General features: G+C 43.5%; 1 protein-coding gene across 2 annotated transcripts in view; it reads left to right on the forward strand.

Moving 5' to 3' along the window:
* Positions 1–25454, forward strand: part of RDX (radixin) — a 441143-nt gene that overhangs the window by 52078 nt on the left and 363611 nt on the right. For both annotated transcript variants that reach the window (XM_086935225.1, XM_086935226.1), the window contains exon 2: positions 16731–16801. In XM_086935225.1, coding sequence (XP_086791351.1) covers positions 16790–16801 — 12 coding nt within the window. In that variant the 5' untranslated portion in view covers positions 16731–16789. The remainder of the gene's footprint in view (positions 1–16730; positions 16802–25454) is intronic.

Raw genomic sequence — 25454 nt, forward strand, 5'->3', positions numbered from 1 at the left:
TGCACAAGTTCGTTGTTCCGACCTCCCAGCCGTTTTTCAGCAGCCTGCAACGTTTTAATGTCTGTCTCGTTGGATTTCGATCTGTCCGTAGTCTTACCCAGATCTGTGCGAAGCAGGTTCAACTCGATGGAATTTTTGTCCATTTTCGTTTCAAGGTTGGTACCTAGCGTTTGAATCGCGGCCATTATTGAGGTCAGGAATGGTTCCGTCTGGCCCGCCTGATCCCCGACCGCCGCTCCCGACTGTCCCTGACTCAGTGGCACCGCGTACTTGTCCAGCCTGTTCGGCTGGGTGGGCACACCTCCTTTGGGCCTCATGATGAGCAGGCGGTGCCCCTGCGGCTAACCGCCGGGTCCGAGGGAGCGAGGGGCGACAGCTGGGGTGTCTGGCGTTCCTGCCGCCTTTTTTGTGTGACCGGCGCCCTCTTGCTAGCCGGTAGGACCCCAGCCCGCCTGCTATAAACAATCTTGCGTCGGTGAGCTCACCACCGTCAGGTCCCAACGTGCCAAACTCGACCAAGGATGTCCTTGCCCTATCACCAACAGGCCAAGACCAATCGTCTCCTGATCCCGCTTGTCACCACTCCAGGGAATTGTTTCATTAGGAGCCCAGGTCCACCCCGCTGCCCCTGGATGTATATGGTGTGTTCTCAGGCCCCACACCGTCTCCAGGCCTCCTAACCTCCACTAGTGCCAACGCCCATGGGTAGGGCCGACCACGTCCGGTCTTACGTTGAAGGGGCCACCTCCCCTCGGGGCACTCCAGCAGGACCCGGCCGGTGCCGCCTAATGCTACCGGTCCGTCCACTGCACCACTGCAGGGACTCAGCCGCCTTGCCGTCTGTTCAGAAGCCCCCCCACCCAGGAATGGGGGTGTTCTCATGTGCCTCACGTGGACCACCAGGCGTTCCCCGCCTCTCTGTGCCCCTTGGCCCAGCTCCTACAGGGGGCTGCAAAATGGCGCTGAATGGATGAAGATCGGTGCTCCCGGCGGGCCAGCGCACGCCCCCCCCCCCCCCCCCCCCTCCTTCGCACCTCATCAAGCCCCACCGGGTGGTCAACAAAGGCGCGGCCTGGGCGCTGCGTCTACAGGATTTTCAATGGGCCAGCGGCCCACTTCCGGCCGCAAGGACGGGATTAGGCCCCAAGCCAGGGCCTCGAGTGTGCTGGCCCCCGACCCGCGGGCTCCAGGCAGACAGCCCCAGGCCCGCCGCGGCTAGAGATTCGGCCGCGATTCGGCCGCACTGGGTCACGGAGCTCCTGTTTTTGCTCCGGTCGGTCGAGGGCACCACCTGTTAGGGCAGAGTTCTTCAATCTGTAGGGCGCGCCGCCCTGGGGGGGGTGCGACACCGTCTCGGGGGGGGGCGGGGCGCGCACTCCACACTAAAATCTCACCTTTGTCCTCTAACAAACGGCAGAGTGGAGCTGCAGGGGCCCTAAGAAGGGGTGAAAGCCATCAAATCCTCATTAACAAGAAAAAGGTCTTTTAAAGACCTGTGAAATACTCGGGCTGTGTGCACGCTGGGAAGCTGTCTCATCAGGCTGCCACACACTGGGTTTGGGGGGGGGCTATCCTGGTTAATTCTTACAGCTGAAATGCTTTAGCTGCAGTGGGAGGCAAGGAGTCCTCTTTGCTAAAAAACTGAAAGTGACGAATTCATAGCAGAGGAGGCTCCTTGCCTCACACTGGAGATGAAATAAATGTCTGTTACTTGCTTTCAGTTTTAGCAGGGAAGGCTTCCTGCCTCCCACTGCAGCTGAAGTATTTCAGCTCTTGGAATTTAACCCCTTCCAGGGAGGGACAGCTCTTCCCAGAAAGGCGACAATGTTGCTTTTTAAATTACACCAGCAGGAGCAATGATCACAGGGCTAAAAGGGTTTTAAGTTGCCAAAAGACAAATCCCAGTCAGGTGTTTAAACAGCCTGCACATTGCTTCTCTTGACACTAAATATGAGTTATAAAGAAATATGTATTCATTTATGTTATTTTGTTGTCTTTAATCCCTTTTATTATCAGTCATATCATTCAAGCAGCCCTAAAACACATTTTAAAGTGCTTTCTATTTATATTTGCTGTTCAGGGTATGCACAGATAAGTGTTGAAAATAGAGCTTTAGGTGACTGCTTTTTTTTGTACTACGTGGGACATCAAATTAATTAGCTGGAAACACTAATCATAAAACTGGAATTTTGTTGCAAGATCAGCCCAGTATTTATTTTCTCCACCCTTGATCCCTGGTTAATGCCATAATTTCAATAGCAATAGGTTAACATATCTAAAACCCTGCGCTGCCGTCAATAGCATGCTGAGTTACTGCAAGTGTCTGGGAATGCACCCTGCATTCAGACAACTTGCTCCTCATTCTCGCCCTTCACTTAGATGCTCACCCTGCACTCACAGCGATCACAATTCCCTCACACTAACCCCCATGCACTCACACCATTCACCCTGCACTCAGTGATCACTCTGCTCTCACAATGCACTTGCGCGGTTTTCCCTGAACCTCAACCTGCAGCCACACACGCACACTACCAACCCTGAACTCATTTGACACTTCACTCACCTGTCCCCCTCACTGCTCAATCTGCAATCTCGCTTAAACAAGCCCATCGCTAACCATGCATTCATTAGTCCCACTCTGCACTAACATGCACACCCAAATTCATATGGTCACCTCACCCTGCAGTCACTCCTCTTACCCTACTCTCACACTGTTGCATACCTCACTGTGCACTCACATGAGCACTCCTGCCACCCTCACAGCACAGAGGGTTAATGTGCCTGCTACAAAGGAGGTGTACAATGCAGATCAAAGAACTGAGGGGCATATGTTCAAGGAAGTTGCGGAGTGAGGCGTTAGCAGTTGTGGGTTAATGCTTCTCTCCGCCACTTCAAAAAAAGAAGGCTGCACCATATTTACAACGATATAGTGCAGCCTTGCGTTTCCCATGCGCTGGCGCTACACTTAGCAATGTAGCGCCAACGTAGACACCATTGCACCATAGTGCAAGGGTGTCTGGGTGCAGGGAAAAGATTGTTTTTGTACAGAGGGGGACCTTCCTGTACATAAACAATCTTTAAATGCCATTTGTCCCACTTACATGTGTGCTGCTTAATGCAGCACATTCAGAAATCACAAAATGGATTTTTTTTAAACATTACAAATACAAGGCATTTTGCTTTTTCCATGTGTGCTGCACAAGGCAGCACACATGGATGAAGCAAAAATGCGGAGAAATAATGCATTTCTCCTAGTTTCGCCAGCTTAAGACCAGGTTTTCCCTGTTCTTAATTTTAACGGTGCTCTTGTAAATAGTAAATAGAAAAAGGGCAACCCAATACTTCCCAATGAACTGGGTAACATATAGTTAAATAGAAAAATGTACCTTGAGGATTTATTTTATCCCATTCATTACTCTTTATCTAGTCATAATATGTACATTGATTCTTAAGGAACATACAAAACGTGGTATCTGATTCTTTTGTTTTTTTATGTCATATTTGAAATAAATTCAGGTCACAAGTCTTTTTACAAACAGAGAAGAAATAGGCAACAAAAACACTACTATATTGAATCCAGCTTTTTGTAGTGTATAATACCGTTGGTACAATATGCATTAAACCAATATATACATAGCGTGCTACTGAAGCATCAGTCAGCTCATTCATCAGATCTTATTGAGAATGCTGTTATCAATAATTGTAACTCAAACAGTATGTAGGCGTCAACGTTTCGGTCTTTAACAGAAGAATCTCTCCAAGACCATCCTCAGGACTGTGTGTTGCTCATGAAATTATATACAAAGTATGAATCTTCGTAATCCGTTCGGAGGTATCTTAACAGGGGCAGGAACGCTAACGGAGAAAGACGAGGTTGTGTCCCGTCAAGAAGCGTAGTATACAATTTAACGGTATACCATTGGAGGCATATTGAGGATTAAAGGGATTGGAGTCAGATTGGAGTCAGATTGAAGTCCTTCTCCGACAGTGTGGAGGAGCACGTGGGCATTGGATAGCCCCTGTTAAGATACCTCCGAACGGATTACGAAGATTCATACTTTGTATATAATTTCATGAGCAACACACAGTCCTGAGGATGGTCTTGGAGAGATTCTTCCGTTAAAGACCGAAACGTCGACGCCTACATACTGTTTGGGTTACAATTATTGATAACAGCATTCTCAATAAGATCTGATGAATGAGCTGACTGATGCTTCAGTAGCACCCTTGTAAATAGGGCACAACATCAAAATCAGTGCCTGTTGCAGTGGAACGCCCACCGTAACAACCACTGCCCACCCTTTCACGCTAAACATAGCATGAAAGGGGGCTTTATTTACAAGGCAGCATTAAGCCAAGTTAAGTGGCTAAACTCTGCCTTGTAAATACGGCAATGCCCCTATCGCCACCACAAAGTTGTAAAAAGTGACGGTGTGGTGTCTATAGGGGCTTGTACATATGCCCCTGAGTATGATGAAACTATGAGTAGCACTATAAAAAATGTATATATTTGCCAGAAAGGTGCTATAGAGAGATGAGGTGCATTGTTGGTGAGTGGTAGTGAGGGAATTCATGGAGGAGGAAACACTCCTAGTTTTGAACATTATTTGCCGGATATGGCCTGGGATATGTGGGTGGCGGTCGATTATGTAGTGTACCAGATTCCAGAAATTTCTGTCAGGTGGTGGGGGAGGGGGGGGGGCAACATTTAAAAAAATTCAGCTGGGGGGGCTCAACCTTCAAAAGTTTGAAGACCTCTGTGTTAGGGTGTCAGGGTGCAGATGGAGAGGCGCCCTGGCCAGGATTCAGGACGGGTATTTGCTGGGGCAGCTCCGGTTTTGGCGGAGCTCGGGACTTAGGCGGCCATCTGTGCCGGCGCCTGGCCACGCCCCCTCCCACTTTAATTTTTTTAATTACAAATGTGTACCTGGGGTTGCACCTGTTTGTTTACACTAGCCCTGGGAGTAAAGGAGACAGGTGATGCTCTGTGGGGTGTGATGCGTAGCAGAGCAAAGTTTAAATGCAAAAGAGAGCAAACTAGAAAAAGATAAAAAAAAGTCTATAGAAAGAAAGTGAAGAGGCAGGAAATGAGAAAATGGAAGAGCACAAAATAAATAAAGTGATAGAATAGTAATGAGAGGAAGTAGATATGGAGGAGAAAAAGCAAGATGGGTGATTGAGTGTACAGAGCAATATGGGGCAGAGAGTCAAGTAGAAAAGAAGACCTGGTATGGAGGTTGACAGAAATTGGAAAAAATAAAAGAAGGAGGAATGCAGAATGGAGCAAAGGGAGCTAAAAAGTAGAGGGTGAAAGGTAACAGAGTAAGTCATGAGAAAGAGGGAAATAGTTGAGGACTTAGGGGATGCGATTGTAACAAGGAACAAGCATTTACAATGCAGTGGTCTCGGCAATATTATAGTTGGAGCTATTGGTATTTTTTTTAAATTCTTTTTTTTATCCCTAAATAAATGGCATTGTCATTTCTATTGGCAATAGCTTAATTGTTTGCATATGTGAGACTTATTGCATTAGCAGAGAGAGAGTGAGGTAGTGAGATAGAGAGAGTGAGGTATTGAAAGAATAAGGTAGTGAGTGAGAGGGATGTTGTGAGGTAGTGAGATAAGCAGAGAGTGATGTTGTGAGGTATTGAGAGAGAGAGGTAGTGAGAGAGTGAAAGTGAGTTGGTGAGATAGAGAGAGAGGTAGTGAGATAAAGAGCGAGTGAGGTAGTGAGTTAGAGAGAGTGAAGTTGTTATGTAGTGAGATAGAGAGTGAGGTAGTGATGTTTTGGAGAGAGAAGTCGTGAGATTATGAGGTAGTGAGATAGTGTGGAGTAGTGAGGTAGATAGTGATGTAGTGAGAGAGAGTGAGGTAGAGAGAGTGAGGTAGTGAGAGACAGAGAGAGTGAGGTAGTAAAAGGGTGAGGGATATTATGAGGTAGTGAGATAGAAACCGAGAGTGATGATGTGATATAGTGAGAGAGAGAGAGAGTGAGGTAGTGAAAAAGAGAGTGAAAGTGAGTTAGTGAGATAGAAAGAGAGAGAGGTAGACAGAGTGAGGTAGTTATTTAGAGAGAGATAGTGAAGTTGTGAGGTAGTGAGTTAGTGAGAGAGTGATGTAGGGAACTTACTTTTGAGAGAGCGAGTCGTGATATAGTGAGGTAGTGAGAGTGAGAAAGTGAGATTGAGATAGTTAGAGTGAGGTAGTGAGAGAGAGAGTGTGAGGTGGTGAGATTGAGAGAGTGAAGTTGTGAGGTAGTGTGATATAGAGTGATGTAGTGAGAGAGTGAGGTATGTAGAGATAGTGATGTAATGTTTTGAGAGAGATAGTGAGGTAGAGAGATAGAGAGATGTAGTGAAAGAGAGAGTGAAAGTGAGTTAGTGAGATAAAAAGAGAGAGTGAGGTAGTGAGTTAGAGAGAGTGAGAGACGTTGTGAGTTAGTGAGTTAGTTAGTTAGTGAGAGTGGTGTAGTGAACTTTTGAGTGGAGAGTCATGATATAGTGAGGTAGTTAGATAGTGAGATAGAGAGATAGAGCGAGGTAGCGAGAGAGTGAGGTAGCGTGATAGAGGGAGAGTGAAGTTGTGAGGTAGAGTGATAGAGAATGATGTAGTGAGAGAGTGAGGTATGTACAGATAGTGATGTAATGTGGTATAGAGAGATAATTAGTGAGGTAGTGGCATTGTTATGCTGTGAGAGAGATGTGAGGTACAGAGAGAGAGAGTGAGTTAGTGAGAGAGAGAGTGAGTTAGTGAGAGAGAGAGTGAGTTAGTGAGAGAGAGAGTGAGTTAGTGAGAGAGTGAGTTAGTGAGAGAGAGATTGAGGTAGTGAGAGAGAGAGAGTGAGGTAGTGATAGAGAGTGAGGTAGTGATAGAGAGAGCTAACAACACACACATACAGACCCACTAACACAGTCATACACACAGTCTATCACTTACATACACATACAGAGCCACCCAGACACAGAGAGCTACCTACAGACATACACAGTCACAGACATACATATACAAAGCCACTGACTTACACACTTACAGAGCCACCGAACACACATACTGCGCTAGCCACACAAACCTACTGAGCCACTCATGCACTTATTGAGCCACACACACATGGAGCTACACACACACACACAGTATCAGACAAATTTGGGCAAAACATTTATTTTTTATCTTACCAATATGACGCTCTGCACGTAGAGTGTAGCTGTCTAGCTGTATGGAAATTTGAAGTCGGAGCACGTCGCTGAGATTAAAAGGACTTTAAGTTTTAGTTCTGATTGTTAACAGGGAAGTGCGACTTTAAAGATAACTTACCTTAGCCATGCCCTTACACAGAAGTGAAACAAGGCGTACGAGAGCCGTGGGCCAAGGTAGACCTGTAAATGAAACAAAAAAATATATTATAGAAGCACAAAACATAACATAGCTTACTTAACTGAAAAAAGCAACAAAAAAACATCATTATACTAGGGCAAAACACAAGATCGCTTACCTGACTCACGCAAACAGCACGTGCAAAGAGCATCTGCTGCACACAGCCAACACAAGATGGGGTAGACTTAGTAATGAAAGGAAAAAAAAGACAGAGATGAAGAAATGCAGCGTAAAACGCACAAACGCATCTGAAATACAGAGACGACCAGAGCAGGAATCACGAGATGTGGTAGACCTAAAAAAAAAAAAAAATACTAATTACAGGAGCACAATACGTAAGATAGCTTTTATTAAGGCGACACGAAGCAGGCTCGACCTGCAAAACAAAAAAAAAAAATGAATTATCGGAGCTGCAACAATATAATATGTGTAACTAAATTGTCAGATCCAACGTAAAAATACATTTGAGGAGCACAAAAGATAAGATGGTTTACCGGAGACGTGCAAAACGCATCACTTACAGCCCCAACACTTACGATACGGACAGGAGCTATAACAACGTGTAAAAGAAAATTAAAAAAAAAATTATACAAGCACAAAATCCAAGACGTAAACAGCAGTAAAAAAACAGCAGAAACAAAAACATTATTAGAGTAATATCACCACACAAGCTGCTCTTACCTGTAGAAATTGCCTGAAGATATCGGTAACTGAAGTTTACATGAAACGTGCCCCACCCTGTTGTATGAAAATCAGGTACTCCCCGTATTAAAGTATTAACCGCACTTTCGTCAAACAAATACAGTACAAATATTGCAAAACATTATTAATAAAATCAATTGCAGCTATAAGGTAAGTCGACAAAAATATATAAAAAAAATTGCACTTACCTGTATGTCGCAGCGACACGGGCATTGAAGTGTAGAAATCTCAAACGGTCCACAAACAGGACATGGACAGTGAATACTAACAAAGTATTTTAAAAAAGAAAAAACATCAGAAATAATAAAATATTACATTAACATGCCCACACAAAAGTTTCTCTTACCTGTAGAACTTGCCAAAAGCTATGGGTACCTGACATTGACGTGAAAAACGTGCCCCACCCTGTCCTATGAAAATAAAGTAATCCCCTTAATAAAGTTTTCTTCGTACTTTGTCTAAAACATCAAATCCAAATCTCGGCAAACATTAGTAATAAATTCGATTTGCATCTATTAGGAAAAGCAATATATTTTACACAATATAATACAAAGCACAACAAACATATGTAAAAAAATAGCACTTACCTGCATGTTGCAGTAACACGGGCAGTGAAGTCTAGAAATCTCACAAACGGGATACAAACAGTGAATACTTACAACGTTTAAAAAAATGAAAAAGACATCGGAAACAAAAACATTATTACATTAATATTACCATACAAAAGTTGCTCTTACCTGTAGAACTTGCCGGAAGATATCGGTAACTGACATTTACATGAAAAACGTGCCCCACCCTATCTTATTCAAATAAGGTACTCCCCAAAATACATTAGTAACAGCACTTTCGTCAAAAACATAAAGTAGAAATATCGCTAAACAATATTAAGAAATTCGATTGCAGCTATAAAGCAAACAAAGAAATAATACACAATCTAATACAAAGTACTACAAAATTGTAAGAGAAAAAAATACTGTATTAAAAACACAACACTAATTATTAGCATTAAAAACATAGTGCAATAAGATAGTGAGTCATACATATGCCATTTAAAAACATACATCTACCATGTTAAAAAAGGCAAACAACATTTACTATAACAATTGTTTACAATTGTGAAAAAATTTACACTTACCTGTATCTCGCAGCATCACGGACGGACAAATAGAAATTATTTACTTACGAGAAAATATAATGTAACAAAACAGAAACGCGATCTACCAACATATAAAAATGTAACACTTACCTGTATATCTTAAACAAACAAATAGCAATTATTTAATTACGAGAAAATATAATGTAACAAAACAGAAACGCAATCTCCCAACACATAAAAATATAGCACTTACCTGTGCACGTCGCAGCAGCAAGGACGGTGAAGTGTAGAAAAGTCACGGACAGTACACAAACAGGACACGGACAATGAATCTCTAAAAAGCGTAAAAACCAAATCCTTACATCAGAAACAAAAAGTTAATATTAACATCACACCAAAGTTGTTCTTACCTGCAGAACTTGCCGGAAGATATCGCCAACTGACTTTTCCGTGAAAAACGTGCCCCACCCGCACGTATTCAAATAAGGTACTCCCCGTAATGAACTCTTTACAGCACTTTCGTCAAACACATGAAATAAAAATACCTACAAACATTATTACTAAATGATCATTAAAGTAGCAGCTATAATATAAAAAAAATATACTCCATGTAAAGCAAAAAGTAGTACGTTAAAAATCGTAACTTTAAAAAAATGTATTAATATAAAACGCATAACACAAATTAACAGTAACAGACATGCATATACCATTTTTAAACAATTGCAAAATTAAGAATTCTAAATGTGTAATATTTGTACAAAATCTCACTTATCTGTATGTGGTAACAGCATACATACCGTTAGAATGACTTCGTGCACAGCTGTGCACACAGCTGCACGGAGACACCACGGGCCATGTTGGACCTAGAAAAAAGAGAAACAAGATAAGATTAGCAAAAATAAAAATATGGCTTACCTCTAACAAAAATAAGCAACATACATACCCGTCAGCACTACTTCGTGCACAGTAGTGCACACGGCTACAGGGAGACGCCACGGGCCATGTTGGACCTAGAAAAAAGAGAAGAAACCTAAGATTAGCAAAAATAAAAAGATAGCTTACCTCGAACTGCAAAAGAACAGCCGTCAGCACAACTTCGTGCACAGTAGTGCACACGGCTGCAGGGAGACGCCGCGGGCCATGTTTGACCTAGAAAAAAAAGAAGAAACATAAGCTTAGCAAAATCGAAAAGATAGCTTACCTCAAACTGCAAAAGAACAGCCGTCAGCACAAATTCGTGCAAAGCGTGCACAGTAGTGCACACGGCTGCAGGGAGACGCCACGGGCCATGTTGGACCTAGAAAAAAGAGCAGAAACATAAGATTAGCAAAAAAAAAAAAAATGGCTGTAACAGAAAACAACAGCAACATATATACCCGTCAGCACAACTTCGTGTACAGTAGTGCACACGGCTGCAGGGAGACGCCACGGGCCGCCTTGTTGGACCTAGAAAAAAGAGACAAAACATAAGATTAGCAAAAAACAAAACAAAATGGCTGTAACAGAAAACAGCAACACACATACCAGTCATCACACCTTCGTGCACAGTAGTACACACGGCTGCAGGGAGAGGCCACGGGTCATGTTGGACCTAGAAAAAAGAGAAGAAACATAAGATTAGCAAAAATAAAAAGATAGCTTACCTCGAACTGCAAAAAAACAGCCGTCAGCACAACTTCGTGCACAGTAGTGCACACGGCTGCAGGGAGACGCCACGGGCCATGTTTGACCTAGAAGAAACATAAGCTTAGCAAAATCGAAAAGATAGCTTACCTCAAACTGCAAAAGAACAGCCGTCAGCACAACTTTGTGCACAGTAGTGCACACGGCTGCAGGGACAACTTTGTGCACATTAGTGCACACGGCTGCAGGGAGACGCAACGGGCCATGTTAGACCTAGAAAAAAGAGACGAGAATAAACATAAGATTAGCAAAAAAAACAAAAATGGCTGTAACAGAAAACAGTAACATCAAAAAAAAAGCATACATACCGTCGGAAGGAGTACTCAGTGACTTCTTGCAGAGACGATCAGCGCAAAATGGCATTTACAAAAGAACAGACATTTTCGGAGTTGGGGGCGTGGTTTTGTGGTTCTGAGTGACAGACAATGTCACTGTCTAAAGAACAGCTAAACTTACGCCCCCAAATCAGAAAAAGACTGGGCTAAATTAGACGGGGCTAAATTAGAGTGACACATCTCTCCTCCAATGGCAGGCCTCCGTTTAAGAAGCCAGCCAATGGAGGAGAGACTGGGCAGGGAGGCGGGTTAAACAGCACTACTAAGAGACATAAAATCTCCGACCCTAGACTGCGCAAGCGCAGCCTTTAGGTCCTCGACCTAAAAAAGGGATAGGACGGAGAAAGAAAGAGGACCTTAATAGAGGCCTCTATTCAGGATCGTGCACCGAAACGTTTGGAACCCTGGCTTTACCATCCCCCGAAGACACTCCGGCTCTAAGCCCTGAACCCGGATTCGGAAAACAACCAGTGAGGCAGCACCTCACCCCGGTTGAGGGTAGGACCTTTCACCTGCCGGCACTGCCTCTTCTGTAGCACTGAAGCAACCAAACGCATGTCCAGCACCACCACACAGTGCGTCTACCTTCGGACAACTCAATTGCCTCCTGCTCGATGTACAATCTCTCAGCAGGTCCTCCACAGAGATCGTGGACACCATCACCTCCCTCACCCAGACGTCTTCTTCCTCACTGACCCCATCTTCACGGCGAGTGACTGAGTCAAGTACTGCCATACCACCGGGCTCACCGGTACAGATCACTACATCATCCACTTTACCATCTCGGGACCCCTCCACACCTCCCCCAAGCCGCGCACAGCACTCCACACTGCAGCTGGAACAAAGTCTCAGTGCACCAATGGACCGACCTCCTCCACACCTCCAGCTCTCAAACCGCAACCAACTGTGCTGGCGGTCACCCCGTTAAAACCACCAAACGCAAGAGGTCCTCCTAACAAGCCAGTATGTACACCACATAACTAAGAACCATGAAACGCAACCTACAGATGACTCGAAGGAATTGACGCACCAGCAAGAATACTGAGCCACATTCAAAACATCCCTCTGCCAATAACACCATCTCCTGAAGGTAAAGAAAAAGAGCGCCTTTGCTGACCACATCGAAGCAAGTTCCATATGCAGCAAAGAACTCTTCAACAATTGCCGAGTTCTCCAGCCCCATCTATATTGTCACCCCTTCCCAGGAACTCTGTGACACCATGGCTGACTTCTTCCCCTGCAAAATTCCTACCACCTACAAAAACTTCGAAACCCAACACCACCGACATCCTCTTCCTTTTCACCCCCAACGAACAATAAACAGGACCACCTGGGACCATCTCACCATTCAATACACCACAACCACCATGTACTGCGTCCACTCAGGAACACCCTCCAGCATTTCACAATTCGCGAAATAATCATGAAATTAGAGGAGTAGCGCAATGACCGTAATATGTTATTGGCTGCAAAAAAAAAAAGCTCTCCGACAGACAGCAAGAAAAAAATAGTGACATCTCTGGCGCTTTCAGAAGTGGTCGCTCCCCCACAAGAGCTCAGAACCACCTAGCATTCAGAAAGCAACTTAAAACGTGGATATTCGACAAGTAATTCCCCACCCTTCTTCAAGCGCCTTGAGACCCTCTGGGTATGTAGCGCGCTATATAAATCTCTTGACTTGACTTGACTCTTATTTGTTGCATGCGCAAATGTTACTACGTGGCACCACACTAGCTAATTTAGAGGTGGTGAATAATTGAACAAGCCTAATGTCTTGGGGGTGGTCAGGACAGCTCATGGCCCGGCAAGACTTTTACCTGTCAAAGGGGGGCTCCTGACACCCAGCCTGAGAGTACCAACCCGTACGAGTTTGCCCATTGCATGCTGGGCGGGACTAACCCCCAACCTAGCGAGAAGAGGCCCTAGGCTCATAGCAGATGGTTTTGTATCGCTGGATTACAGCAATCACAACCAACAGTGTGCTTTCAGTATAGCACTCTCATCCGTCTTGCAGCTTCACGGTGCTGCATATTACTTGCACAATTGAAAAAATGAAAGGTGGAGTCAGACCTATAAAGATCGACTACAGCAGCCTGCACACTTCTGTGTAAGACACATCTCCTTTCTGAGCAAAGTGCAACTCACTAGTAACTTCACTCGTTCCGTCCTCAATAAGGTCCTCATACTCCATTTTAATTGTGTAACTATTTCTACTTTTAGAGGCGTCCATTATCTTCTGACCTTCCATGCTAGCTGATTAAAACAAGCACTGGCGTTGCCAATAGGTTTCGCATTTGGAAAGTTGGAGCTATTGGTATTGTAAATGACATTTTATATTTATATATCGTTATTGGCATTGTCAATAACAATATATAAATATAAAATGTCATTTACAAAACCAATAGCTCCAACTTTCCAAATGCGAAACCTATTGGCAACGCCAGTGCTTGTTTGTTATGCTATGCTTTGTTATGCTATGCTATGTTTTGTTATGCTATGCTATGCTATGCTTTGTTATGCTATGTCTTGTTATGCTATGCTATGTTTTGTTATGCTATGCTATGCTATGTTTTGTTATGCTATGCTATGTTTTGTTGTGTTTTATTATGCTATGCTTTGTTTTGCTATGCAATGTTATGCTATGCTATGTTATGCTATGCTATGCTTTGTTATGCTATGCTTTGTTATGCTATGCTTTGTTATGCTATGCTTTGTTATGCTATGCTATGTTGTGTTGTGTTTTGCTATGCTATGCTATGTTATGCTACACTATACTTAGTTGTGTTTTGCTATGTTTTGTTTTGTTATGCTAGGTTTTGTTCTGCTAGGTTTTGTTTTGTTATGCTATGATTTGTTGTGTCTTATGATGTCATGCTATGCTTTGTTTTGATATGCTATGTTTTGTTTTGCTATGTTTTGCTGTGTTTTGTTATGCTATGCTATGTTTTGTTAATGCTATGCTTTGTTTTGCTATGCTATGTTTTGTCATGCTATGTTTTTTGTTATGATGTCATGCTATGCTTTGTTATGCTAGGTTTTGTTTAGTTATGCTAGGTTTTGTTACGCTATGCTGGTTTTTATGCTATACTTTGTTTTGCTATGCTATAATATGCTTTGTTGTGCTATGTTTTGTTGTGTTTTGTTATGATGTCATGCTATGCTATGCTTTGTTATGCTATGCTTTGTTATGCTATGCTTTGTTATGCTATGCTTTATGCTTTGCTTTGTTATACTATGCTTTGTAATGCTATCCTTTGACAGAGCAGCGGTCACATTATTTTGAAGGAGTGTATGATCCACCAATGCTCATGCCTACAAAATGACACTTTTTTTTTTTTAATTTACGGAACTGGAAACGTAAATTATTATTTTTTTAAACTGCTGATAGCAGAGAAAGACGGAGGGTCGGTGTGGGCAGAAGCAATGCTGAAGGCGCAGGTTGGGAGAAGTAACGCAGAGGGCCAGGGTTTGTGGCGGAAGTCACATGGAGGGAGCAGGTAGGAGTGTATGAGGAACATCAGAGGGCGGGGGCGAAGAGGAGAGCAGTGAGGTGTGGGTGAGGTGAAGTAACAGAGGGCGTGGGTAGGTACGAGAAGCAATAGGTGAAAGAGCAGTGTAGAGCGGGTAGAGGAGAAGGACGCTGGCGACAGAGCAACATGGAAAGTAGATTGGGAGAGAAGCAATGCTGAAGGCGCAGGTTGGGAGAAGTAACGCAGAGGGCCAGGGTTTGTGGCGAAAGTCACATGGAGGGAGCAGGTAGGAGTGCATGAGGAACACCAGAGGGCGGGGTCGAAGAGACGAGCAGTGAGGTGTGGGTGAGGTGAAGTAACAGAGGGCGTGGGTAGGTAGGAGAAGCAATGGGTGAAAGAGCAGTGTAGAGCGGGTGGGGGAGAAGGACGCTGGCGACAGAGCAACATGGAAAGTAGATTGGGAGAGAGGGGCACATGAGCGACGGCTGAAAAGCAAACAATACTCTTATGAGTATAAAAAAATTCTACGAGGTATAGAATCGCGGCAATGAAAGTGCACAGAAAAGTGGGGATTAAATGGGAGTAACTGCAACAAAAAACAAGGAAATGACGAGCAACGTGATGAGAAAGGGAGGGGGAAAACAAGAAAACGATGAGAAGCGAAAAATAGAAACGAAAAAATTACAAGCTAAAACCGGGAAAGCCGGAAAAAAAAGCAGAGGGGACAAGGGAAGCCGTATGGGGGCGGGAGAGCCTGGTGGGGGGGGGGGGGGGGCGGGAATGCGAGCGAGGGGAGAAGTGTGGCAGGCAGATGCGCGGAGGGAAGCCGGATGGGGGCGGGAGAGCCTGGTGGGGGGGCGGGAATGCGATCGAGGGGAGGCAGGCGGATTAGCGAGATGCGCGTGCTTGTGTGGTCACGTGACCCGCTTTTGTGGTCACGTGACTCACATGCACTGTGAAGAAATCGCAGTGGTTTCACTAGTCGATCGAGCCCTTGAATTTTCGCCTATTACATTCGCAAGCGAATGATAATAGGCGAAACCTAAAAAAAACACTGCTGAGAGGTCCAGGATGATCACAGCCCCTGATTTTTCCTGGTCAAGGAGGGACCGGAGGTAATCTGTGGCTGCGATAAGGGTTGTTTCGGTGCTTTGGTTGGTGTGGAATTCTGCCAGAGAGGTGTCCAAAAGATTGATAGCCTTTGAGGACTTTAGCGGGAAAGGGCAGCAGGGAGATGGAATGGTAGTTCGAGTTCTTTGGGGTTAGCAAATGGTTTCTTGAATGAGTAGCGCGATGACCGCAATATGTCCGTGCGTTTTACTTTACAGTATGTCACCAGCTGCCTTAACTAGTTCCTACTTGGTTTTCCAACATGCAAAATAATAGAGTATAGTAGAACCTATATTTTTTCTTCCGATATTCTTGGTACCGGCACATTGATAGTTTTCAGGAGAAACTGAGTTATTTCATTGTACATTGTTGAAAGACACTTTGCTAATTGAACGCGTGGTTTGGATTTTGTTTCACAGATGACAAATATAGCACTGGTTGCCCTGTTTTTCAGCTTCACAGAAGCAGGGACAATTAATTTTAGGGTCTGAGTTAGAATGCACAAGATGACATATTTCTGTGTATCATTAGTTTGCAATCTAGGAGCCTTAGCAGTAGCCACAGTTGCTATATTCTGCAAATGTATTACGTTTTCAATATTGAATCCGTGTCAGCAATGGAAATTGAACTTGGTGGATGCGTTTCTGTGTTACGGTTTTTTCCGTTTTTTTTCCTTTTCTACAGTCACCTTCGCATTCATGCCGTTGCATTAATCAACAATAAATGTTCTTTTGAACAGCTGTTATGTTTGGATATAATTCTTTTAACCTCTGCAGATGAAGACTTCACTTTGATTTTACAATACCGTGGCTGTGACCTGGTAAAAAGTATTTTGTTCTTGAAATAGCACCAGCATTTTTCTTTCTGCTCTGTAGCAAAATGCATATTGTACTCCAGTGCTTAGCTATAAAAAAAAATAAAAAAAAATAAAAACCTTCACTGTTTTGTGTTAAACTTCAACAGAAAGCTGTGGATTCCGTAACAGCAGACATTGGGGACCTGTGCTTCTAACAAGAGAAACCATGCCGAAACCGGTAAGTGAAATGTTTTATGACATGATCTGGTGGGATAGCAATACACAGTTGGCCATTACAATTCTTAATTTTCATACCTACATCTGTAGTCCATTTTGATTTTAGGTATTCTGCATTGACCTTCATCATTTTCGTATGGCACAATATAGTACGTTCACAGGTTACCTAGTCTCTCCCAAGGTTGATATCAAGTGAAGTACCAGATTCCTCTGAGGTTGAGCTGTTTTACAACCCTAAGTCAATAATGCTGCTCTTGTGAGTGATTGTGCTAAGAATGAACCAACCGGATATAGAAGACCTGCCTGAGAATGCTAAAGTGACTGAGAAAGGTGTGTTCAGAATGTTGAAGCTTTCCAAAGTTCTATCAATTAGACTTGATTCATATATGTGTTATTGGGAACCAGCTTGAAAGGAAGTTCCACATAGCTGTGAGGAAAGAACTTTAACAATGAATTCTTGTACTAAGTCCACCAGATTGCACCGTATTTGATGCTAGCTGGTGAGTCCCTGACTGAGTTCCTGAGTGGTTTGCATACTGTTGGAATGCATCATGGATTTGGCTCTTCCATTAGCCCTGGGGCTCTTTGAAACCTTATGCTACAGGAAACTGCTTCTACACATGTTGTCAATGGTCTTTCACTAGTAGCCAGTGAAGTTATTTATCTATGGGTTATGTGTACCTGAAGGCTAGCATTGATGATTAATGTGGAAGGGAGTTTTGGAGTGTTTGAAGTTGACTAAGGTGGGCGTACTGTGAATGTTGACCAGAGTCTCATCAGTGTAGAAGGGAAGGAGCTAAGTCGGTTTGCAGTGTCAAGTCATTACCTCGCCCTAGCTCCTCTGCAATGTCCAACCTCTTTCCCCCTCAGATCTTTTTTTCTGTGACCGTTGCTGTAGAAGGAGCCCACCTCTCTTCTGGTAGACTACTTACCATAGGGTTTGTATGTGGCTGGCTAGGGACACAGTTTGTGCGTTTCAGCTGAAAAAGGTTTCCAAGATGCTGTTTTAGGTCTTCTGCCATGAAAATACAAGCGAATCAGCAGTAGTCAAATTGTAAAAAGCAACATCATAGAACTGTAGTTGCATTCTCCTATCTTAATAAGCAATACAAAACGTGTTGCAGCAGGAGGAGGCAGTCTAGGACAGAAAATCGCGTGAACACGAGTGCTGTATATGGTTCTGTAGTTGTTTCAGCAGGTGTACATTTGAATTCTTCAAAATTGGTCAGAATAAAGGTTGAACGAAACTGAGGTAACTATCTTTTACTTAAAGTTTGGTTTCAAATCTTAACAGTGATAGTTTTAAGCTCCACCCTCACCAAGGCAGTCTCATTAACCAGTGAAAATCACAGTTTTAAGCTCCACCCTCACCAAGGCAGTCTCATTAACCAGTGAAAATCACAAACTATTGGGGAAGGCTACTTGCACCAAGGCAGTACATTTATGCTTTTAATACTGCTATGTAAAATACAGAGAGGCTTGAAATAACAAAGCATGTGATTATCTGACTGGACAAGTTATTTCACATCCTATTGAGGGTCTAGGAAAGACTGGTAGCAGGGTAGACTAAGTAAAGAGACTACTGGTAACGGAGTTGTCCAAGATCACACCGTGAGTCTGAAGACAAAAGGGGCCCAGTGCGGAAGTTCTGTACAAAGGAGCAAGAAAGTCAAACTTCAGAAGGAACAGACACGTGAGGCTATTCAGCTTTCAGAATAATGAACATCTAGGATGTGTAAATCCTAAATACAACACTAATAATTAAGGGCATGTGCGATAAAACGCAAAGCTGCTCCACACTGAAAGACCGAGCTTCACCAAGTTGCTCATCTAAAATTGCTATTACAGATGCTAATTGCAAAATATCCACATGTAGGACAACAAGAAAAGGTAGTCTGTAGGGATACCATCTATGGTGATGTTCCAGGTTATCTTCTGAGCCCACGAATCGTGGCAGTCCTACAGAAACACTGAAGAAGGTAACTGCAAGATTGGAGAACCGCATTACATGGCCACTACTGAACAGAAGTTAGAGAAGAATAGTGCTTTAAATGTAAGCAGAGAAAACAAACAAGTAAACCATACTAGGCCAGGGGTGAGGAATTTGATAAAATTCTACTTGCCGATGGGGCATTTTGCTTCATAAATCTACTTGTCCTGTAACAAATTCCACTCGTCCCTTTTGTGCCATGTAAATGTGGGGACAAATTATGGCCTAGCAGTGTTTGAATACTAGCAATTCCCTTATCTTGCCGTGTTTCCACAGATACTGGGGCTGAAGGTTATGGTGAACATTAGTTCCAGTTGGATAGCCCTTTTTGAGTCTCTGGAAATCTACTAACTTGCATGTTTTAAGGGTTTTCACCAACTCTTCTTTAATCTATTCCCATACTTAGAGAGGTTGGAAATGTACTTCCTCCTGACAATGGCAAACCTCTTCCAGGGCTGGGAATAAAGTGGTTGGAGGGAAAGTGAACTTGCATACACTCAAAAGATTTATGCACGAGTAAATATACATGTGCGAATTTGCTCATGCTGAAATGCAGTTGACAAATATTTTCTATGAGTACTAGTTCTTGACCTACTTGTAAATCTGCAATTAATGCAAGGACATATACCATGGGTGCACTTTGGAGACTATCTTTAATAATTGGGCCCCTATGTAGGACTAGAGTAAACCATGAACGTTTGTGTTTATTAAAATTCCCGCTCGCTCTCTTGCTCTCTCGCTCTCTCTCCCCTTCCTTACTTCACTGTGAGCGACAATTTTCTGCTCTTTGGCAAGGAGCATATCGCATACAAAGTCGTTTGGTCCAGTGCCAGGAACTACTGTGGCAATGTGTGCTTTTTGAGACCAAAAACTAATTTTACTTTTACCAATGTTTGCTATAATGGTGAGGCCTCGGCAGCTCCCACACCAATAAGGTTTTACAAAAACCATGCCAAGACAGGACACACGTTGGCAAACCAAAAGGCTGACCACCTATTTCAGATCTACCAGCTTTGCAGGTGCTTGTTTATTTTTATGCTTACCATTATCTTATTGTAACTGGTTACACTGATCTTCCATTATGAATAATTTTAGGAAATGATAGTATTCATCAACATATTTTACTAAATGATGCTGCAAGAAATGGTACCTAACATTTTACAGCAGTTTAGCGAAGAGTTTTTTTCCTACTTGCATTTTTTGGTGAACTTTTTATTTTGAAAGCTGAGAATCCTCTTGTTTTTTCAAGCTTTCGCAAATATTTGCATCTTAACCGAGAGCATTCTGGGAGCAATATACATAGTCTCATATTTCTAAACATTGAAAACGCGAGTACACATTTTTGTACTCCAAGCATTGTCAAAAGTACACTCTGAGCTTACTACATTTACTTAGAGCGCTCACGCTAATAATGAAGCCTTTGCATTAATGAACCGTAAATCCAAGTTTGAACAGCATTAACACATGGGCACAAATGTTACCTTACCTGCTGGCAATGCCTTTCCCTGATCCATAATATTGTAGTGTAAACTGGCAGCCAAAGGGTTTGTGCTGTAGGGGGTTGGGCCTACTTGTCCCAAGGACAAAGTACACAAGAAAACGTGTTGCCCCGGACCCCAAACAATATATGTCCTGGGTGTTAAGCTATAGAAATTCCACACCCCTGTCACTAGGAGACTGGAAGCCAAGTTTGCAGTGACAAGAATATAGCACACTGGGACTAGATCTATTAAACAGAAACGAAAGGCAAACAGTAGGAAAATGCTAATTGCTGAAATAGTGGAAGTTCAAGAAACAAGGGTGCACAAAAATAGTGCTGTTAATGAAATTAGGAAGCACTGCAGGACCGCTATTACAAGAAACAAGTAGTTGGCTATAACTCCGTAATAGGGGAAATTCAGGAAAACAAGATTTCAAATAGCCTAGGAATCGGGAAATCTGGAAAAAAAATGTCCGCTAAACAGGAACACTGCTATAATGACCACTCCAGGTGTAATCAAGCTAGTGCCTTCCACCCACAGGTATGCAGATTCCTCTACCCTACCCTGACCTGCAAAGGCGAAGGCAAATTACAGCCACGGCCCGTGGAGGGAGTTTCGGTGGGGCGGAGAGGCGGGGCGGGGGAGGGGCAGGGTGAGGGGTGCTAAACATCGGAGTATGGATAGTTGAAGGTAAGTAAACAATTTAATTAATAAAACTAATTTCGTAGCGCGCCCTGCATCGCAAAATGTGATGCAGGGTGTGCTATGAAATTAGTTTTATTTATTAAATTGTTTACTTACCTTCAATTATCCAATTACCTTCAATTATCTAAATCGTCATCATCATTTCCATCATCATTACTATTCATAGGTAATCGTGATAAACAGTCAGCATTCACGTTCTTTACCCCTGGTACATATTTTAATTCAAATGAATATGCGGGGTAGCTCTACTTGCACCTGAAGTAGTGAAAACATCTATCAAAGGTCGGTGATCTGTGCGAAGTTCAAATTTTGGACCCCATACATATACACGAAAATTTTGTATCCCCCCATGCTTCCTTCTCCATAGTGAAATAAGATGGTTCAGCCCCCTTCAAAGTGCGTGATACAAATGCAATTATATTTTCTTTTCCGTCCTGTTCCTGCATTAACACCGCTCCTAGACCATAATCACTTGCATCAGTTACAATGATGGATTTATATAGTGGATTGAAGGATCTCAAGGTTGTGGCATTAGCTACAGCTTTTTTTATCATGCAAAAAGCATTTTGACACTCTTCTAACCATTCAAAGTTAACACCTTTCTTCATAACATTCCGTAATGGTTGAACTATGTCAGAAAAATGGTGCACAATTTTGCATAATATTCTGCCAAACCAAGGAATGAACTTAATTGATCTTTATCACCTGGTGATGTAGCTTTCTCTAAAACGTCTTCCAAATATATTTAGGTTTTATTCCATTTTGAGACCATGTGTGCCCTAGATACTCTACCTCACGTTGACAAAACTTACATTTGTTCAAACTAATAGTGAGACCAGCAGTTTGAAGCCTTACCAACACATTTCTCAACACTTCATCATGTTGATTTTCGTCTATGCCCCAAATTAGTACATCATCTTGGAATACAAGAGCATTTTTAACATCCTTCAAAACTTTTTGCATAATTCTTTGGAAAACCGCAGATGCTGAGTGTGAGAAGTTGGCCTGGTATATGATGATCACTATTCTAGTGAGCACCTTCCACCAGTCCAAACAACCCTTATGGTGATGGTTGTAAAGTCAACCTTATAGACCAGCCATCCTAGTGGTAGCATGGACAAAGCAGTCTTAGGCTAAACTCAAGAGGGCATGTGAAGCCAGCTGTTTTACCATATGTAACCCCTTTAATACCAAATGAAAGGACACCAGACAGGATGTATATAAAATATATATGTATTTATTTCCAAACAACCCCTCTGAACTCTTTATGAGGTCAGAGGCACAAGCACATAACAAGATACTTAATTATCATACAATAAGTTGCACAAAATACAGTAGGGCCCTAGGGGCACGCTAAACCATATACCAAAATAGTGGTATAAGAAACACGTCGCAAACAAAGGATAGGCCTAGGGAATCGCTGGGGCTACACTGTACTACCAAAGGATAGGAAGTAGGAGGCCCACGGGAGGCGTGTGCAGAGTCTTTGCTCACACGCAAGTTACCATAGAGTTAGAATGGGAACAAAAAAATTACAAACTAGTTCTTTTAGGGCTCTTATGACTGGACTTGATGAAAGCTACTTGAAACCTAGACACTAGGATAGTCAATACTCCCAGGAGCACCAAAGTATTCGCGTTACCTCACCCACAGGAAGCGGGTGCATAGGTGTCTAAGTGTGTCAGGTTTCGTCGCTGAATCCTATGGAGCCTTGAAGAAAGATGCTGCAGGCGACCAGGAGAGAAGTGTCCGGTTGGATCCAAGGGTGGATCAAGGATGAAGAGTACCTGAAAGCAGAGGGGACAGAGTCTGGGTCACTAGCCAGTGACCAGGAAGGCACCAGGCGATGTCGCGAAGCAATCAGGTGATGTCGTGAAGCTTGTCTCTGCAGCCACGTGGACCAGGAGGCGTCGACGACGACCAGGAGTCAGGCACGGACTGTCCCACGAAGGCTCTCGCTGTCGGTGGTGTCGGCTTCTGGATTGGAGCCAACAAGCCTTGGCAAAGGCAACCCACGCAGGAATCTAAGTTGGTTTCTTAATCAGACCAGCAAGGTCTGATGGGCTTCTTCTTTTCAGGGAAGCAAGGGCCAGTCTGGAGCAACTAGACCATCGGTGTAGATTCAAAGTTTCGTCGTCAAGATGGCCACTAGGCAACGGGCAAGTGACCGGACAGACGCGTCGCAGGAAAATGCAGAAGGGCCCCACGCAGAACTCGTGGAGGGCTGATCTTCGGTGCAGATGTTGCTCGGGGTTGGGGCTTCTCAATCCCCAATGCACAGCTTCGAGGATGCCTCCGAAGCTGCACAGAAAGCAATTCGCTGGCTTTCCAAGATGGCCGGTCCCACGTCTCGCGTCGCTTCCACGTGTCTCAACTTTGCTGGGACTGTGGATTGGGCTGAAGGAAGTCTGGAAGTCCGGGTCTTGTCAGGCTCTATGCTCGGGCTCCGGCGGGAGCGTCGACAAAGTAAACCGATAAAGCTTGTGCAGGGTGGTCACACCTAGACCACAAGGGAGATTCTTCAGTCTTCTATCTTCAGGTAGAACGTCAAAGGTCCAGAGTTTCGTTTCAAGTTTCAGTCAGGATAAATCTAAAGTCTTGGGACTCAGCTCCTACCTATATACCAAATCTAGGGGCTGGATTACCTGCTAGGTCCCTCCTATGAACCCCTTTCCCTTTGTCCAGTTTCTCACCAGAGCTGGGACTGGAGTGCCCCAGCACCGGTTTGAACTGGACTATGCATGGGACACCTTGTGTGCTCCAGGCAGTGTCTCATTTCTTTCAGCCCTCCCTGCCCCAATACACTAGAGCCTGTCTGTGGTGGTGCTAGCACCTCCCAAGACAGGAAACCTATTGTCCAAGCCTCCCTCGCTGGAAGGACTCCCAGCAGCAGGAGGTCAGACTTGTGTCTGTGGCAGCAGCATCCATTTTGTGATGCTAAGGCTCTGGTTAACTTTAACTGGGATTAGTTGGAACAACATGTCTTCTCCCTCTAGAATGGTGGAATGCTACCCCCGTCGCCAGAACTGGCGAGGGGGTAGTATTCCAAAGCGTATGATACCTTACACGACATGTTTTGATAAAGCCAAGCCAGAGTTAGCATTTAACCGCGAGGTTCATAATGCACTTAAGAGTATATGGTATGGCAATATCCTAGAACAGCTATAAGGACATAGTTCCGAAAGCTGCAGACATGCTCAGCTCATGCTAGAGCACCAACTCACATAAAACCAAGCACTCTGCCTCCAGGATTGTTAAGGCCTGCCATTGGTCTGACTTATAGGTGTATATATATGTCTAGATATAAGGTTAGATATAGGAATACTGCTGGGACCTTTTCCCAGCTGAGTGATCAGCCAGTTGTGTCAACGTGAGTGTCCAGCCAGGGGTGGCATAATACATTCTGTAGCCCCTGGTATGCCTTGGATGCACCTATGCCCTGGGTACCTATAGTACACTGTACAGGGGCTCATAAGGTGACCCAATTCCCAATTGGAGATATACCTAAAGTACATGGAGTCCATTTTACAGCGAGAACAGATAGCCTGGGGCCCTGATTAGCACGATCCCATGCCAACTAAGTTGAAAACCAGCTAAACACTAGGCAAAAAAATCTGGGGTAACCATAGTCTGGTATCCACCTTCCTACACAGAGGCCAAACCAGATGGCATCCTGATTAATTGAAATGCGCCTTCAGGTGTGATGAAGGATGTCAAATGTTTAGGATCTGCATGTAATCGTACCTGATGATAAGCACTAGAGTCGTCAAAAACCTCCCACCTTCAACACACGACAACATTTTGTTAATACGGGGTAACGGAAATCTGTCAACCCATATACAATCGTTTAGATCTCTCAAATCCACACACGTGCGGATTTTGCCGTTGGGTTTGTGTGCGATCACAATCGGACTTAACCAATCCGATGCTTCTATTGGCTCAATAATTTTCTCATTGCATAGCCTTTTCAATTCCTCTGTTTGTCCCGTAATGCCATTGGTATATTGCGCACCTTGTGTACCTTTAGGTTTAGCATCCTTTTTGACAATTATCTGATGCTCAAACCCCTTTAGACATCCTAATTCATCCTTAAACAATTTAGGGAATTCTTCAACCCATTTATTCTTTCCATTCACATCAGTTAACAAAACCTGTTGAGGATGATTGGGGTTTAAAATAATGCCTAAACCTTTTTGTTCTCTCCAACCCAATACATTCCTTCCAGTTTCTACAACGTAAACTTTTGCTATGGTGAAACGGTCTTTGAATTGTAAATTGACATTAAAATAACCTAACACAGGCGATTTAACTCCACAATATCCTAATGTTTCCACATCAGTAGGAATTAATATGGTGGATCCTAATTTTATCCAATTATTCCTGTCAATTAGAGTAAAAGGAGAGCAAGAATCTGCCCACATGTGTATTTCAGACTTGTTAATGTACACAATGCATCTAGGAGGCGAGTACATATCTCT

Source organism: Lissotriton vulgaris, chromosome 8 (genome assembly GCF_964263255.1).
Source record: "Lissotriton vulgaris chromosome 8, aLisVul1.2, whole genome shotgun sequence".
NCBI classification, from domain to species: domain Eukaryota; kingdom Metazoa; phylum Chordata; class Amphibia; order Caudata; family Salamandridae; genus Lissotriton; species Lissotriton vulgaris.